The following is a 16,032-nucleotide window of genomic DNA, read 5'->3' on the forward strand; positions in this document are numbered from 1 at the left end:
CTGAATAGTGTGGAAAGGGTGGTAGTACGACAGATCAGTTTCCTCTTGTGTGGTTATATAATATTTGCAGGATTATGGTGGGAGCTCACGGTATGTTCTCTGCCAACGACAACCTACAATCCCTCAAACTGTCAGCAAAGTGCAGGGAATGTGGGAGGCTGACAGACATGTCCCTGGGAATACGCCAGCTTTGTAGGAGCAGGAGGTGGAAAACAAAGCATCTGTTTTGGGTGGAATGATCTAAAATATGTGAATTTTATCATATTATTGCAGCATAGAGCAGATTGGTGGGGGTATCAGAGGTGGGACCCCCTGCAGCCACTAGACTGGAGGTAATGGTACCCTTTAAAGACAAAGCCTTCGGTGCTTTTTTGCCTGATCATCAGTGGCAGTGTCCATTAATGACCCTCAACGTAAATGTGGAGGAGATCTCTAAGTGATCAATGGTCTTCACTCATGTGCACTCTACATTGTTTTCATTTTATAACTGGATTCTCCCTGAGACAGCGCTAGATTACAGATAATGGTGGAGCTGGGGCAAGATGCCCAGATGAGGGGGTGCAGCAGCAATTAAGATATGAGGTTGTATCCTCCCATATATGGAAGGTACAGGTGAGGTTGCGCACTGGATTCCAGGGTGGACTGAAGGCAGAAGTCAAGATTAAAATTTCTAGAGGCATTGCTCAACTGGGTTATCTCAAAGGGTTCCTGGAGAAGTCTATAGAAGATTAGAAAGAGGAGCTTGAGGAAGTTCAAGAATTTTATTTCACAACACAAAATCCAAAGGCCATTGCATTTTGGTGGCTCAAAACTCTGCCAATATCAGCAGAACAACTGCCACCAAAATAACTTACTCTGTTTATTGCCTCCAGGCAGTCCAGTATTCTGCAAGGACTGTCTGTCTAAATGCCTCCATTGGTGACCCTCGTTGGGTGATGTCACCCTATTACCATCCAGAGTCTTTTCCATGCTGGAGAGTGCTGCCTGTACAATCCACAGGACATAACTGGGAACCCCAACATTCTCTTCCATACCTGGGGAAGTCTAGACCATTAGAAGGATGAGAGCTCCACAAAGCTTAAGCAAGTCAAAGAATTTCAACAACACAAAATTCAAAAGCCATTGTATTTTGGAGGCTAAAAACTCCTCAGTCATCACCATAACAATTGCTGCCGAGACCTGGATGGCGACAGAAATCATTTTCTGTATTTATCACCTCCAGGCAGTCCAGTATCCTCTGAGGTCTGTCTGCCTAAATAACCTAATTGGTCATTGTCTGTGCTTCTTTAAATGCCCCCATTGGTATCCCTTGCTGGGTGATGTCATCCTTCTAATCACCTATAGATTGTCCTGTGGATTGCATATGCAGCCGTCTCCAGCATAGGAAAGACTCTAGATCATGATTGGATGACAACACTCATAGAGGGCCACCAATGGGCCCATTTACAGTGCCTTCAAAAAGTATTCTTACCCATTTTCCACATTTTGTCATGTTACAACCAAAAATGTAAATGTATTTTATTGGGATTTTATGTGATAGACCAACACAAAGTGACAAATAATTGTGAAAATGGAAGGAAAATGATAAATGGTTTTCAAAATGAAAAAGAAAAAAAATATCGGAAAAGTGTGGTATGCATTTGTATTCAGCCCCCTTTACTCTTATACCCCTAACTAAAATCTAGTGGAACCAATTGCCTTCAAAAGTCATCTAATTAGTCAATAGAGTCCACCTGTGTGTAATTTAATTTCATTATAAATATAGCTGTTCTGTGAAGCCCTCAGAGGTTTGTTAGAGAACATTAGTGAACACACAGCATCATGAAGGCGAAGGAAGACACCAGACAGGTTAGGGATAAAGTTGTGGAGAAGTTTAAAGCAGGGTTGGATTATAAAAAAAATATCCCAAGCTTTGAACATCTCACGAAGCACTGTTCAATCCATCATCCGAAAATGGAAAGAGTATAGCACAACTGAAAACCTACCAAGACATGGCCGTCCACCTAAACCGACAGGCTGGGCAAGGAGAGCATTAATCAGAGAAGCAGCCAAGAGACCCATGGTAACTCTGGAGGAGCTGCAGAGATCCACAGCTGAGGTGGGAGAATCTGTCTACAGGACAACTATTAGTCGTGAACTCCACAAATCTGGATTTTATGGAAGAGTGGCAAGAAGGAAGCCATTGTTGAACGAAAGCCATAAGAAGTCTCGTTTGCAGTTTGCGAGAAGCCAAGTGGGGGGACACAGCAAACCTGTGGAAGAAGGTGCTCTGGTTAGATGAGACCAAAATTGAACTTTTTGGTAGAAAACGAACACTGCACATTACCCTGAACACAACATCCCCACCGTGAAATATGGTGGTGGCAGTATCATGTTGTGAGGATGCTTTTCTTCAGCAGGGACAGGGAAGCTGGTGGAGTTGATAGGAAGATGGATGGAGCCACATACAGGGCAACCTTAGAAGAAAACCTGTTAGAGTCTGCAAAAGAGATTGGGGCAAAGGTTCACCTTCCAGCAGGACAACGATCCTAAACATACAGCCAGAGCTACAATGGAATGGTTTAGCTCAAAGCATATTCATGTGTTAGGATGACCCAAAGTCCAGATTTAAATCCAACTGAGAATCTGTGGCAAGACTTGAAAATTGCTGTTCACAGACGCTCTCCATCCAATCTGACAGCTTGAGCTATTCTGCAAAGAAGAATTGGCAGAAATGTCCCTCTCTAGATGTGCAAAGCTGGTAGAGACATCCCCAAAAAGACTTGCAGCTGTAATTGCAGCGAAAGGTGGTCCTACAAATTTTTGACTCGGGGGCTGAATACAAATGCACATCACTCCTTTCAGATATTTATTTGTAAAAAATGTTGAAAACTATTTCTCATTTTCTTTCCACTTCACAATTATGTGTCGCTTTGTGTTGGTCTATCACACAAAATCCCAATAAATTACATTTACATTTTTGGTTGTCACATGACAAAATGTGGAAAATTTCAAGGGGTATGAATACCTTTTCAAAGCAATTTAGAGCAGCACAATTGGCCCCAGAATCCTGGATTTCCTTGTGGTCATTAATACAGTAAATCAATTTCTTTCACCATCCATGTTTGGGTGGGAATTGTTCTGGTGTATTGTTTTGGTGATAACGGTGGGGAGAGGGCAAGAATGATCATTGGATGGGCAAGGGGGTGCAGCAGCAGTTAAAACATGTATTGAAAGGAATGTTGGGATTCACCCTTATGCCCTGTGTATTGCACAGGCAGCCCCGTCTAGCATGGGAGAGACTCTGGATTGTGATTGAGTGACAACACTTACTGAAGACCAGCAATGGGGGCCTTTAGAAGAGCATACAGAGACCTGGCCATCCTGGTGGTGATCAATACAGTAAATGAATTTCTGTCACCATCCATGTAGGGGTGGCAGTTGTTCTGGTACTAATGGTGGAGCTGGGGTAAGATGATCAGATAAGGGGGTGCATCAGCAATTAGGATATGTATGAAAGGGAAAGTTGGGGTTCCTCCTTTGGTCCTGTGGATTGCACAAGCAGCCCTTTCCAGCATGGCAGAGACTTGTGATTGGATAACATCCCCCACTGAGGGGCTCCAATGGGGCATTTAGAAGAGGATCCTGGACTTCCTGGTAGTATTAAATACAGTAAATTAATTTCTGTCACCATCCATGTTAGGACGGCAATTGTTCTGGTCAGTTGCCGCCAGGTCCAGGCTGTGCTAGCGTAACCCGAATCAGTACCCACGGCGTGATCATCTCTACCCTTGGAAGCAATACAAGCCACCTATGATAAAGAAGAATAAAGAGAAACAGTGCGCTCATTCTGTAAAATACTTCTGGTTGCCCCTGAACACAGCAACCAGTAGACAGCTGCCTGTTGTGCCTACATGGCAGATGAGTCTCTAACACATACAGCAGATACAGCCACATGCACACCATGTGTCGCCGGGGTGGTGGAGATGTTTTATTAATGAGCGACGCAGTCATTAAACATGTCTGATTTATATTCTGCAGCAACTGAAATCCAGGACATAGTCTGTAAAGTGAGGGTCATCATGGAGATTCTGTGATACGCTGATTACAGCATAACGAAGGCACGCTCCGCAATTGGCTGTAAATAGATGCACTGTATTATGCAGCCAATCAGATCACTGCAAGGCAGGGACAACCCTGTGGCATGAGGTATGGCCTGATTCTTTTAACAGTGTTAAAAAAAAAAGTTTAAAGTAATAGCTGCACTTGCAGACGCTGTGGGCTGGCCAGGACATGCAGAGAGTTGTAGTTCTGCAGAAGTTTCATTTTGGCAATAAGTACGTCACAATTCCAATAACCGTATGGCATGTGTGATGTGGATTGGTCTCCCTAACATGCTTACCCCCCCCCCCCATCAAAACACTGGGAGCTAAAGGGTTAAAGTAGATGGCGACCCAACCTAAAATCTCATAGAAGATTTAATAGAGGGTGGGATTTAATACCCACTTAGCACACATATGTGTCCATGGGCGGCCAATGTTTCTGTGCTGAGGGCATGCCGACACAGCTCCTGATCTCCAGTAATGCCCTCTTCAAGTGCAGTCGCTCCAGAGCTTAGTAAATGAGCAGAAGCTCTGCTGACTTCCATCATCCAATCATGTGCAAGCAAAAATTTAGTTTTCTTTAATTTTCCTTTCATATGATTGGGTAATCTTTGCAAAGTGAAGTTTCACCTCATTTACTAAACTCTGGAGCAACTTGCTGAGTGCAAATGCAGTTTGCAGAGTGCGCAGTCTATTTGTCTTTCGTAAATTAACCCCCCCCCCAGTGTCATCCAGTTATGTCTACATCTGCTTAAATTGCTTGATGGAAGCCTGTTAAGACTCAGCTAAGGAGGCTGCCATTGCTGAGCTCTCCTGAAAATACTACCTGCCTGGCTGTCATGGTGATCTTCGGGCTTCAATTGTTTGTTACTGACCCAGAATGTTACAAAGGATTCTGACGACAGTAGCAAAGTTACAAAGAGGAGAATGCATTGAGGCTTCCAACCAGGGGCGGACTGACAACTCATGGGGCCCCCGGGCAATAGGGGATCATGGGGCCCCTTTGTCCTTGCCCAAACTCAAAAAAGCCTATGAAAAAGGTACCAGGGGCATCTCATGGGGCTTCCTACTGACCCCGGGCCCTCGGGCAGTGCCCGAGTCTCCAAATGGTCAGTCCGCCCCTGCTTCCATCTGTCAACTTTTACCACGCAAGTTTATCAATGAATCAAGGATTCTTATTGGTTGCTGTGTGCTCTGTCTGGGACTATGTGGACAGGCTTGTGTCTGTGACATCAGTTTGAGATGCTTCTGAGGTCATTCAGATATCATTGATCTCCTGGTTTTTTTTTTCTTGTTTCTTTTTACTTCAAGCTGGTTTATTATCCCCATGGACTTGTATGGGAAAACAAAACGCAGCAAAAGTCCATCGATGAAGGCTCTTGGAGGTCCCCAAGGAGCAGAGATGCTTTGTTCCTGTAGAGAATCGCCATGTAAGCCATCTGGCCCCTTAAGTGATGGAGGTCTCTAGCATGCTGCATCCATAGTGCCAGCCGGGCCCCCGCCCTCTATAGGGTCTGTCTGGAGGGGCTCCGGCTGTGCAGCATCTCTCTGGAAGGTCACCCTGGAAGACGGATCACTTCCTCCAATCCTCACATTACAAGGATGTCTAAGCTGTAGAGTACTGCTGCCACACTGACCTTCATAACGAGGAGAAGGTCGCCCGTCTCAGGAACGTCCCCAGACAAGCCGGCCTGTACCATCAGGCAGCATGAGAGTAGCGATGGGCAAAACGCATTTCAATGAAATTGGTCGGTGCCCTTCTGTGATACGCAGGCTGAATGCTTTAGCTTCAGGGCTTGTTCACTCCTGGAGCGGTACAGGAACACATGCAAAATTGTGCGTTTTACTGCCCAAAAAAATTGGCTGCCTTTTGCAGACGCATGCGGGTGCCATTAATGTCACCCCACGCATCTAGCTAGTGCATGTGTGTTCATGACTGGCAAAACGCATGGAACAGCAGTACCTTGTGTTTAGGTGCGATGCAATTAAAAAAAATTGTACCTGCATCTTTTTTTGCATGATTCACTCACATAGGGCAGTCTATTGAATTCAAAGGGGCTTCCCTTAAACGGAAACGTGCAAAAAAAGCATGCATGTTCAGATGTATCTTCTGGAGTGAATGAGCCCCCAAGATGGTTCACTTTTGGGTACAGGTGATGTGCCTGGCATAGGGGATGCCTAGGAGTGCAGGAGGGTGTGTTGGCCAATGATCACCCCGACTAATAGAGGTTTTATGGGGCCATGACTTAGGCTACTTTTAGACTCATATGTCTGCATTTTTGTGTTTTTTCATGCATTTTTCATCTGCTTCTATTGTAGTCTATGGAGCCCAAAACGCACCAAAGAAGCACTTGTGCCCTACTGAAAGTTCCACTAAAGTGCGTTGCTTAGGCATGAACAGGCCCTATAGACAATAATAGGATTCCTCTTATCATGCATTATTGCACAATGGCCAAAGCACGACGAATTACCCAAGTGCAAATGGGGACTAAGTCCTGGTGTGTACCTATGCAGGAGCAACAGTGCGCACGGGTTTAGGCATGCTCTGTATGTGACAACTTGCACTGCATTAGGCCTCATTCACGCGGTTGTACCTATTCGAACATCCCTGCGAAGGGCCGTCTTTGCCCGCATGGGATGCACTGGCGTTCCATGCATCCCCTGCAAGTAGTCCTATTCATGTCTATTGGGATTATTCTCTGTTTAAAGTGAAGCAATACGTTGTGTGCAGGAGATATATTATCCTTGGGAAAGTTACATCTCACTGCGCATCTAAGGGGGTGCCGTATTTCAGAACACTCCAGGAGCTTGCAGTTGGGATCATTTACAATGTATGACCACAGGAGAGTCGAAAAAACTCAGCTGAACATTCGTTCAAAAAAGTAAAATAGTGAATAAGATTGGGCGTACTAACTTGACGCAAACTGTCCAAGCCCAGGGCTGGTCAGAGTCCCGAGTCATGTGTAATCCCAGTTATATGACAACAGTGGCAGCACTGGCTACTGAGTTGCACCGGGTACGCTGGTGGCCCATTCATTTCAATGGGCAGCCCTACACATGACAACCGCAGCTCATGCACCTTTGTGAGCGCCAAGCTTTGCGCATTTTGCTGTGCATTGTGCAAAAAAAAAGTTTTTTGCTGTGTTTGGGGTGCTATTAATAATGAATGCAAGTGCAACATTCATAAACACATGCAAAATCCTGCAATCATGATTGAATGCAGTTTTAGAGTTAAAGTGGACCTTCACACTGACAAATAACTTTGCTCACCTTATTTTGCCCTCTCCACAATATGACCCCCCCCCCCTTTTTTTTCTTTACTCGTATTCTGACCCGCCCCCATCCTCCATTCTTGCCTAGACAATGCTCCGCTCCTGGTGCTGTGTCGTTGGGGTCCAGCTGCCTGAAGCTGGAAGAGATACCTGCATCCCAATGACATCAAGGGAGTGCAGGATCCAGCATGTGGCAGCAGGACATGGACAGTGCCAGGACAAGGTCACCTAGCGCCCACTAAAAAGATGCCAAACTGACAAAAGGGCTTCTGAATACAGGATCGCTGCACTTGCAGGAAGGAGGCGGGGGAGAGAGAACACAGCCTGCATCGCCTCCCGGCTCTCTCTTTCTCTCCTCATTGCTGCCAGAGCTGGGATGACAGGAGTAGTGATGTCTCTGTCACTACTCCTGTCAGCCTTGAAAAAGAAGGAAGGTGCCCCCATACATACAGGTCAGGTCCACCGGTCCATTTTTCAGGTGGACCTGATCAGACCATCCATTGTTCTCTATAGAGAGGTGGATGTAAATGGCCATGTTTCCATGCATCTGCATCTGCCTGCATCTGATCCGATCTGGGGATCCGTTCCCCATCTGTCTAGCGAATCAGATGACAGGCGGATGTAAACGGACAAGCAGTCCATGTACATCTGACCGCCCCATAGAGAACAGCAGGCTGTGTCCATTCTGCACAAGCGGTGTGAAGTCCGCCTGTGTGAAAGGGGCCTAAATCATTGTGCCCAGGGCAGCCGCCCCTTCCGCCCACACCTTGTCCCAGCTCTGGACATGGATCACAGCAGGTCAAAACTGGGTTCTTAGGGCGGGTGAGTATGTGAACTGAGGACAACTCAGCTTTAGTCAAGGGGAGAGAAAAAAAATGAAATGGAGGAAGGTGGGAGAAATTCCTCTTTAACTACTTTTAAAGGGATGTCGACAACTTCCCTCATCAGAACACTGAGAGTGCACCAGGTGGTTACAACAAAGGCTGACCGTCCCAAAGAGGACATAGTGAAACCAACAGCTATGTCTGCATAACAGAAAATGGTAGGTTTGATCAAATCCCTGCAATGTACATTGATCACCCATAATGGAAAGGGTTACAAGAACTTTTTCCTTTATTGGAAGGGTGGAGATGTTACGTCATTATTTCCCATTGGCCCTCCAATGGCAGATCTCCATCTGGTGGAGGGGGACCTGGTAAACCCAGAATATATTCTACATAGGGGTTAGTACCCGCAGCTGCTGGCTGTCCCAGGAACGGCGCAGGGAGCCGACCACAGGGATCAGGCAGTGGATCCAGAAATGGGGACTAATTGCTGCTTTGCCAGAAAATTGGGCAGAGACAGACAGATAACTGACCATGAAGTGTTTAAGCATGCTGTGTGGTATAATGAATATGGAATATTGGGGGAACATACAGACCTGCTGCAGTTCTGGGACCCCCATAGTGCAGAATACACCCCCCCAGCACTCCCTCCGCTGCGTGACTCTGCTACAAACTCGGCACACTGCAGTATAATAGGGAGACTCCCTGCAGCCAGCAGGACATGTGCTGGAGGAGAAGAGGCAGCCGGACACGTTATATCCATGACATCTCCAGAGAGTTATAATATCGATTCCTATCGTCCTATCCGCCTGCAGCCTCTTCCTCCTCGCCCAGCGTGCTGCCAGCCAGCGTGCCGTGACCTGAGTACAATCTGCTGCAGTGCAAGCTTTGATGTTATCATAATGCAGAGATCTGCCCGCCACCAATCACCGAGGGCTTTCCAGACTGGAACCCTCTGGGGACTACAACTCCCAGCAGGACATGACTGGCAAAGGAAGCACACCCAACAGTCCATCTTCCAAGCGTCATTCCTGTGTATCTGCCTTTTATTGTACCCCAATCACTCTGTCCTTCTACTGTACCCTAATCCCCTCTCTATTCCTCTACTGTACCCCAATACCCCCTCTGTCTCTCTACTGTACCCCAACCCCCCCCATCCCTCTACTGTACCCCAAACCCTCTGTCCCACTACTGTAACCCAATCCCCTCTCTATTCCTCTACTGTAACCCAATCCCCTCTCTATTCCTCTACTGTACCTCAATCTCTCCTGTGTCTCTCTACTGTACCCCAACCTCCCCTTTTCCATCTACTGTACCCAAAACCCTCTGTCCCTCTACTGTACCCGAAACCCTCTGTCCCTCTACTGTACCCGAAACCCTCTGTCCCTCTACTGTACCCCAATCCCCTCTCTATTTCTCTACTGTACTCCGATCCCCTCTCTATTCCTCTACCGTACCCCAATCCCCTCTCTATTCTTCTACCGTACCCCAATCCCCTCTATATTCCTCTACCGTACCCCAATCCCCTCTATATTCCTCTACGGTATCCCAATCCCTCGTCTCTCTACTGTACCCCAATTCTCCCTCTGTCCCTCTACCGTATGTCAGTCCCCTCTCTCTCTTATACCCCAATCCCCTCTCTATTGCTCTTCTGTACCCCAGTCCTCTCTCTGTGCCTCTACTGTACCCCAATCCCCCCTCTGTCTCTCTTTTATATCCTTATCAACTACTCTATTCTCTCTAACACCCTGATCCCAACCCCCACCCCTGATCTTCTATGATACCCCAATACCACCCTCTATCCCTTTAGTGTACCCCTCTGCCCCTCTATTGTACCCCAATCCTTCTGCCCCTCTAGTATACTCAGATCACCCCTCTATTGTACACCTGCACCCCTCTCTCCTGCTACTGTACCTCAGTACATTATCCTGTCCCTGTACTATACCCCCAATCCCCCCTTTGTCCCCCAATCCGTCCTCTGCCCTTTTCTTGTACCCCCTTGTCTATTATATACCCCTATTACCCTTATCCCTCCTCTGCCCTCTATTGTACCCCAATTACCCCTCTATTTCTAAACCCCTCAGTAAACCCGATTTTTCTGAGTGCATTTGTGGTTTAATTTTGGAGGAGAGTGTAACAAAGGGTTATAACCCGTCAGGTTTGTTTTTTGCCATCTGTGCCCCGTTGTGAGATTTCCCTTCATTTCCTGTCTCATAGTCAAAACAGGAAGTGAGAAGAAATGCCTCCAAAGTGAGGGAATCCCTGGTTGTCACCAGAACTGGTGTCCCCATTGGAAGATTTCTCCTCTATTTCTGTTCTGGTGACAACCCAAAATGTGGGATTTTCATTTAATTTCACTAAACAGGACAAATAGAGAGGGTGAATCTCCCTAAAGGGGACACAGACAGAAATAAAAACCTGCCAGGAGTTTGAATCCCTCCCCCACTCTATAGAATATGTTTAAAAAAGGTTTGCCTGTAGTTAAAGTTTAATTATCACTATATTAATTACAAATGGTGAAAGACAAAATTATTTTTTTAGTTGTGGACATAGTGGAGAGGGATTAGAACATCTGTCAGTTTTTATTGCTGTCTGTGTCCCCATTACAGAAGATCATCCTGTCTACTTATGTCATGTTTACTGTTACCACCAAAAGTAAAAGAAAATCTCAAATGTTGTCACCAGAACAGGAATAGAGAGGAAATCTTCCAATGGGGACACTATTCCTTCACTTTTGAGGAATTTCCTTGCACTTTCTGTTGTGGTTATGTGACAGGATGTGAAGGGAAATCTCCCCAATGAGATGCAGATGGCTAAAAAAAACTGACAGGGGTTATAACCCTTCCTTAGGCTTAGTTTAGACTTGTGGCAAGATTGCTGCACCCCTGAAAAGCGCTCCATATTCAGACAGAGGTGCTGCCGGGCACATGGTTGCAGCACGACTCACTTGACTGGGTTCACTTCACTTGAATGGATTGCGTTCAGCAGGAGTACTGTTCGCTGAACGTGATGGGAGATCATTTTCATTTCCTCTGCTGCCTTTGCAGCTTGGGGGGAGGGAAATTGGGGGTGATAAAAATGCAGCCTAAACGGCGTATTTTTAAGCCTTCCAAAACAACTGAAAAAAAGGTTTGCTTCAGTATTATTTTCAAATAGGAGTTTTTGCCTCTGTCTGTGTTGCCTTTGGAGAGTTCCCCTCACTTCCTATCTGGTGGAAAGTGTGTCACCAGAACAGGAAGTGAGGGTGAATCTCTTTAATGGGGCCCTGTATAGCAGCATATCTTACAGGGCCTCCAATCCTTACCACCCCTTCCACAGCTAGGGAAACAATGGCTATAGAGACACATTTCTCTTCTGATGATTGTTCCAATTTCACATTCTAAGGGCTTTTAACAATCTCTTTGAAATGATACAAGTGCAGCAAGTGTAACATTGATAACCTCAAACCATACATCATCCAATCACAGCATACGAGATCCTGACAAACGGCCACACATGCTGCAACCCGATTGTACAATCTCTATAGGATTTACAGCCTTGCACCTAACCAATCCTTCCATCTGTATTCAATCAGACAGGTGCTAACACTATCTGCAGGGGGTTGCACAATCAGATTGTAAGGTGTGTGGCCAGCTTCAGACGAATTCACCATCATTTATACATCATTAGATATTATACTGAAAATACACAGAGATCTATAGGACCCCATCAGGCCCCTACATTCTCCAATGTTGCAGAGAGGACATTTGTCCCCGCCAGATCTGCCCCCGGGGAACGCTGCCAGCCCATGACAAGATCCTCGGCGGCGTTATGTCCGCTGCGCTCTGCTGAGATGACATTTCTCAGCCACTAAATACAACTGCAGCCCCAAACTGCATTGCTGAGTCATGGCGGGCGCAGGTCACATGACAGAGCTCAGCGTATGCACATACCACTGCCTGAAGACCCCCAAAACTCACAGCCCCCTTCATAGTGATGACCTTACAGAGAAGCTGAGCATGATGCCCAAAAAGATACAAGGGTGAGAGGACAGCAGGGGCAATTCCCAGTGTCTAGGTACAGGAGAACTACAAGTCTCAGCATTACTGGACAGCTCCCCACATCACAGCTGTGTCCCCCCTATTATATCCTGATATCACCGCTGTGTCCCCCCCACACTCCACCCTATATGACAACTGTGTCTCCTCCATTCCATCCTGATAGGACAGTTGTCACCCTCATTCTGCCCTATATGAAAACTGTGCCCCCCCTATTCCATTGTGGTATGACAGCTATGACACCCCACTCCAACCTGATAGGACAGCTGTAATTGCACCCTGTATGATGCCCCCCATCCTGCTGTAATAGCTGTGCTTCCCCTGTTCTATCCTGATAGGGCAGTTGTCCCCCTATTTCACCCTATATGACAGCTGCCTGACCCCCTCCCCATTCCATTTTGATTTGACAGATATACACCACTATACTATCCTGATATGACAGCTATATCCCTCCCATTCCATATTCTGATATGAAAGCTGTATGGGGGGATACTGTATCCCCCCATTCCATATCCTGATATGAAAGCTGTATCCCCCCATTCCATATCCTGATATGACAGCTGTATCCCCCCCATTCCATATCCTGATATGACCGCTATATCCCTCCCATTCCATATCCTGATATGACAGCTGTATCCCCCCCATTCCATATCCTGATATGACAGCTATATCCCTCCCATTCCATATCCTGATATGACAGCTGTATACCCCCCATTCCATATCCTGATATGACAGCTGTATACCCCCCATTCCATATCCTGATATGACAGCTGTATACCCCCCATCCCATATCCTGATATGACAACTGTATCCTCCCCATTCCATATCCTGATATGACAGCTGTATCCCCCCCCCCCAATTCCATATCCTGATATGACAGCTGTACCCTCCCCCCATTCCATATCCTCATATGACAGCTGTATCCCCCCCCCCCCATTCCATCCTGATATGACAGCTGTATCCCCCAAATCCATCCTGATCTGACAGCTGTACCCCCTCTGTCCATCTTGTATCCCCCCCCAATCCATCCTGATTTAACAGTTGTATCCCCCCCCCAATCCATCCTGATATGACATCTGTATACCCCCCAATCCATTCTGTATCCCCCCAATCCATCTTGATATGACAGTTGTATCCCCCCTTCCATCCTGATATGACAGTTGCATCCCCCCTTCCATCCTGATATGACAATTGTAACCCCCCCCCCATTCCATCCTGATATGACAGTTGTACCCCTCGACCCCCCCCAAATCCATCCTGATATGACAGTTGTATCCCCCATTCCATCCTGATATGACAGTTGTATCCCCCCATTCCATCCTGAAATGACAATTGTACCCCCCCCCCCCCATTCCATTCTGATTAGACAGTTGTCCCCCCCCCCTCCCCCCCATTCCATCCTGATATGACAGTTGTATCCCCCATTCCATCCTGATATGACAGTTGTATCCCCCAATTCCATCCTGACATGACAGTTGTATCCCCCCCCCATTCCATCCTGATATGACAGTTGTACCCCCCCATTCCATCCTGATATGACAGTTGTACCCCCCCCCCATTCTATCCTGATATGACAGTTGTACCCCCCCCCCCCCCATTCCATCCTGATATGACAGCTGTCACCCCCAGATGTTCTCCCTCTTCCATCCAATGACAGCTCTGCCCCCCAGATGTCCCCTATGTCAGCTGTGCCCCTGTAGAGTCCTACCTGCAGCCTGGACCTCTCGGATGGACATTCTGGATGCTGCGTCTGCTGATTCTGCTGCTGATCACACTCCAGGCAGAGCCATTGCAGCACAGAGGAGAGTGTGACGTGTGTGCAGAGCACTCATCCCAGCACACTGCACCCCCCACCCAGCCTGCATCCGCCCCTTCCTGCCTCTCCCCCCACTGCAGTGCTGGATCTGCCCCCTGATCCCAGTCCCAGGACCCCCATCCTGCACACACTGCAGTGCTGGACCTGCCCCCCTCCCTGTATACTCCTGTCACACCATTATATACATCTGATGGGAGGTCATAGAGCACTCAGTGCAATCTGCAGCTTCTGGGCCAGCCACATACTTTCTGTATATAGGAGGTATAGACCCCAGACAGACATCACAAGGCATGGGAAGACCTCCTGTGTGAGATGAGAGAAGAGCCACCAAACTGACATGAGGCATGGAGGAGCTCTGCTATGGGGGGAGATCAACCCAACTGACATTATTCTCCCCGAGAGCAGACCAGACAAGTAGATCTAAGCAAGAATAAACTTTTTACTCTCACCGGGGGCCGGATGCTGCCCTTTGCCTTTACATGGTCCTTGGGACATTATTCCCCCCACTGTCAGAAACAGTGGGGCATAGTTCTTGCCACTGACACCAACAATGGGGCACGATTCCTCCCACTGACACCAAGATGGGGCACTATTCCCTCCACTGACATCATTGATGGGGGCACTATTCATCCCACTGACACCAATGATGGGTGCACTATTCCTCTCACTAACACCAATGATGGGGGCACTATTCCTCCCACTTACACCAATGATGGGGGCACTGTTCATCCCACTGACACCAATGATGAGGGCACTGTTCCTCTCACTGACACCAATGATGGGGGCACTATTCCTCCCACTGACACCAATGATGGAGGCACTATTCCTCCCACTGACACCAATGATGGGGCACTATTCATTCCACTGTCACCAATGATGGGGCACTATTCCTCTCACTGACACCAATGATGGGGACACTATTCCTCCCATTGACATCAAGACTGGGCACTATTCCCCACACTGACACCAATGATGGGGGCACTATTCCTCCCATTGACACCAAGATGGGGCACTATTCCTCCCACTGACACCAATGATATGGCACTATTCCTACCACTGACATCATTGATGGGGCACTATTCTTCCCACTGACACCAATGATGGGGCACTATTCCTACCACTGACATCATTGATGGGGCACTATTCTTCCCACTGACACCAATGATGGGGCACTATTCCTTTCAATGACACCATTGATGGAGGCACTATTCCTCCCACTGACACCAATGATGGGGGCACTATTCCTCCTACTGACACCTACAATGGGGCATTATTCCTCTCACCAACACCAACGATGGGACATTACTCCTCCCACTTACACCAAGGATGGGGCACTATTCCTCTCACTGACACCAAGGATGGGGCACTATTCCTCTCATTGACACCAATGATAAGGCACTATTCCCCCCACTGACACCATTGATGGGGCACTATGCCTCCCATTGACACCATTCCTCTCACTGACACCAATGATAGGGCACTTTTCCCCCCACTGACACCATTAATGGGGCACTATTCCTCCCACTGACACCAATGATGTGACACTATTCCTCCCATTGACACTATTCCTCTTACTGATATTAATGATATGGCACTATTCCTCTTACTGACACCAATGATGGGGCACTGTTCCTCCCACTGACACCATTAATGGGGCACTATTCCTCCCACTGACACCATTAATGGGGCACTATTCCTCCCACTGACACCAAGGATGGGGCACTATTCCTCTCACTGACACCAAGGTTGGGGCACTATTCTTCTCACTGACACCAAGGATGGGGCACTATTCCTTTCACTGACACCAATGATGGCGAACTATTCCTCCCACTGACACCATTGATGGGGCACTATGCCTCCCATTGACACAATTCCTCTTACTGATACCAATGATATGGCACTATTCCTCTCACTGACACCAATGATGGGGCACTGTTCCTCCCACTGACACCATTAATGGGGCACTATTCCTCCCACTGACATCAATGATGTGGCACTATT

General features: G+C 47.3%; 1 protein-coding gene across 1 annotated transcript in view; it reads right to left on the bottom strand.

The window, feature by feature from the left end:
* The window catches only part of LOC149445231 (heat shock 70 kDa protein 12A-like), a 95,934-nt gene extending 81,875 nt beyond the window's left edge, over positions 1-14,059 (bottom strand). The window contains exon 1 of the mRNA XM_089654068.1: positions 13,924-14,059. Coding sequence (XP_089510194.1) covers positions 13,924-13,951 — 28 coding nt within the window. The 5' untranslated portion in view covers positions 13,952-14,059. The remainder of the gene's footprint in view (positions 1-13,923) is intronic.
* Positions 14,060-16,032: the final 1,973 nt, after the last annotated feature.

Source organism: Staurois parvus, unplaced genomic scaffold, assembly GCF_062004578.1.
Source record: "Staurois parvus isolate SC_StPar_1 unplaced genomic scaffold, SC_StPar_1.0 ptg000737l, whole genome shotgun sequence".
Taxonomy (NCBI): Eukaryota; Metazoa; Chordata; class Amphibia; order Anura; family Ranidae; genus Staurois; species Staurois parvus.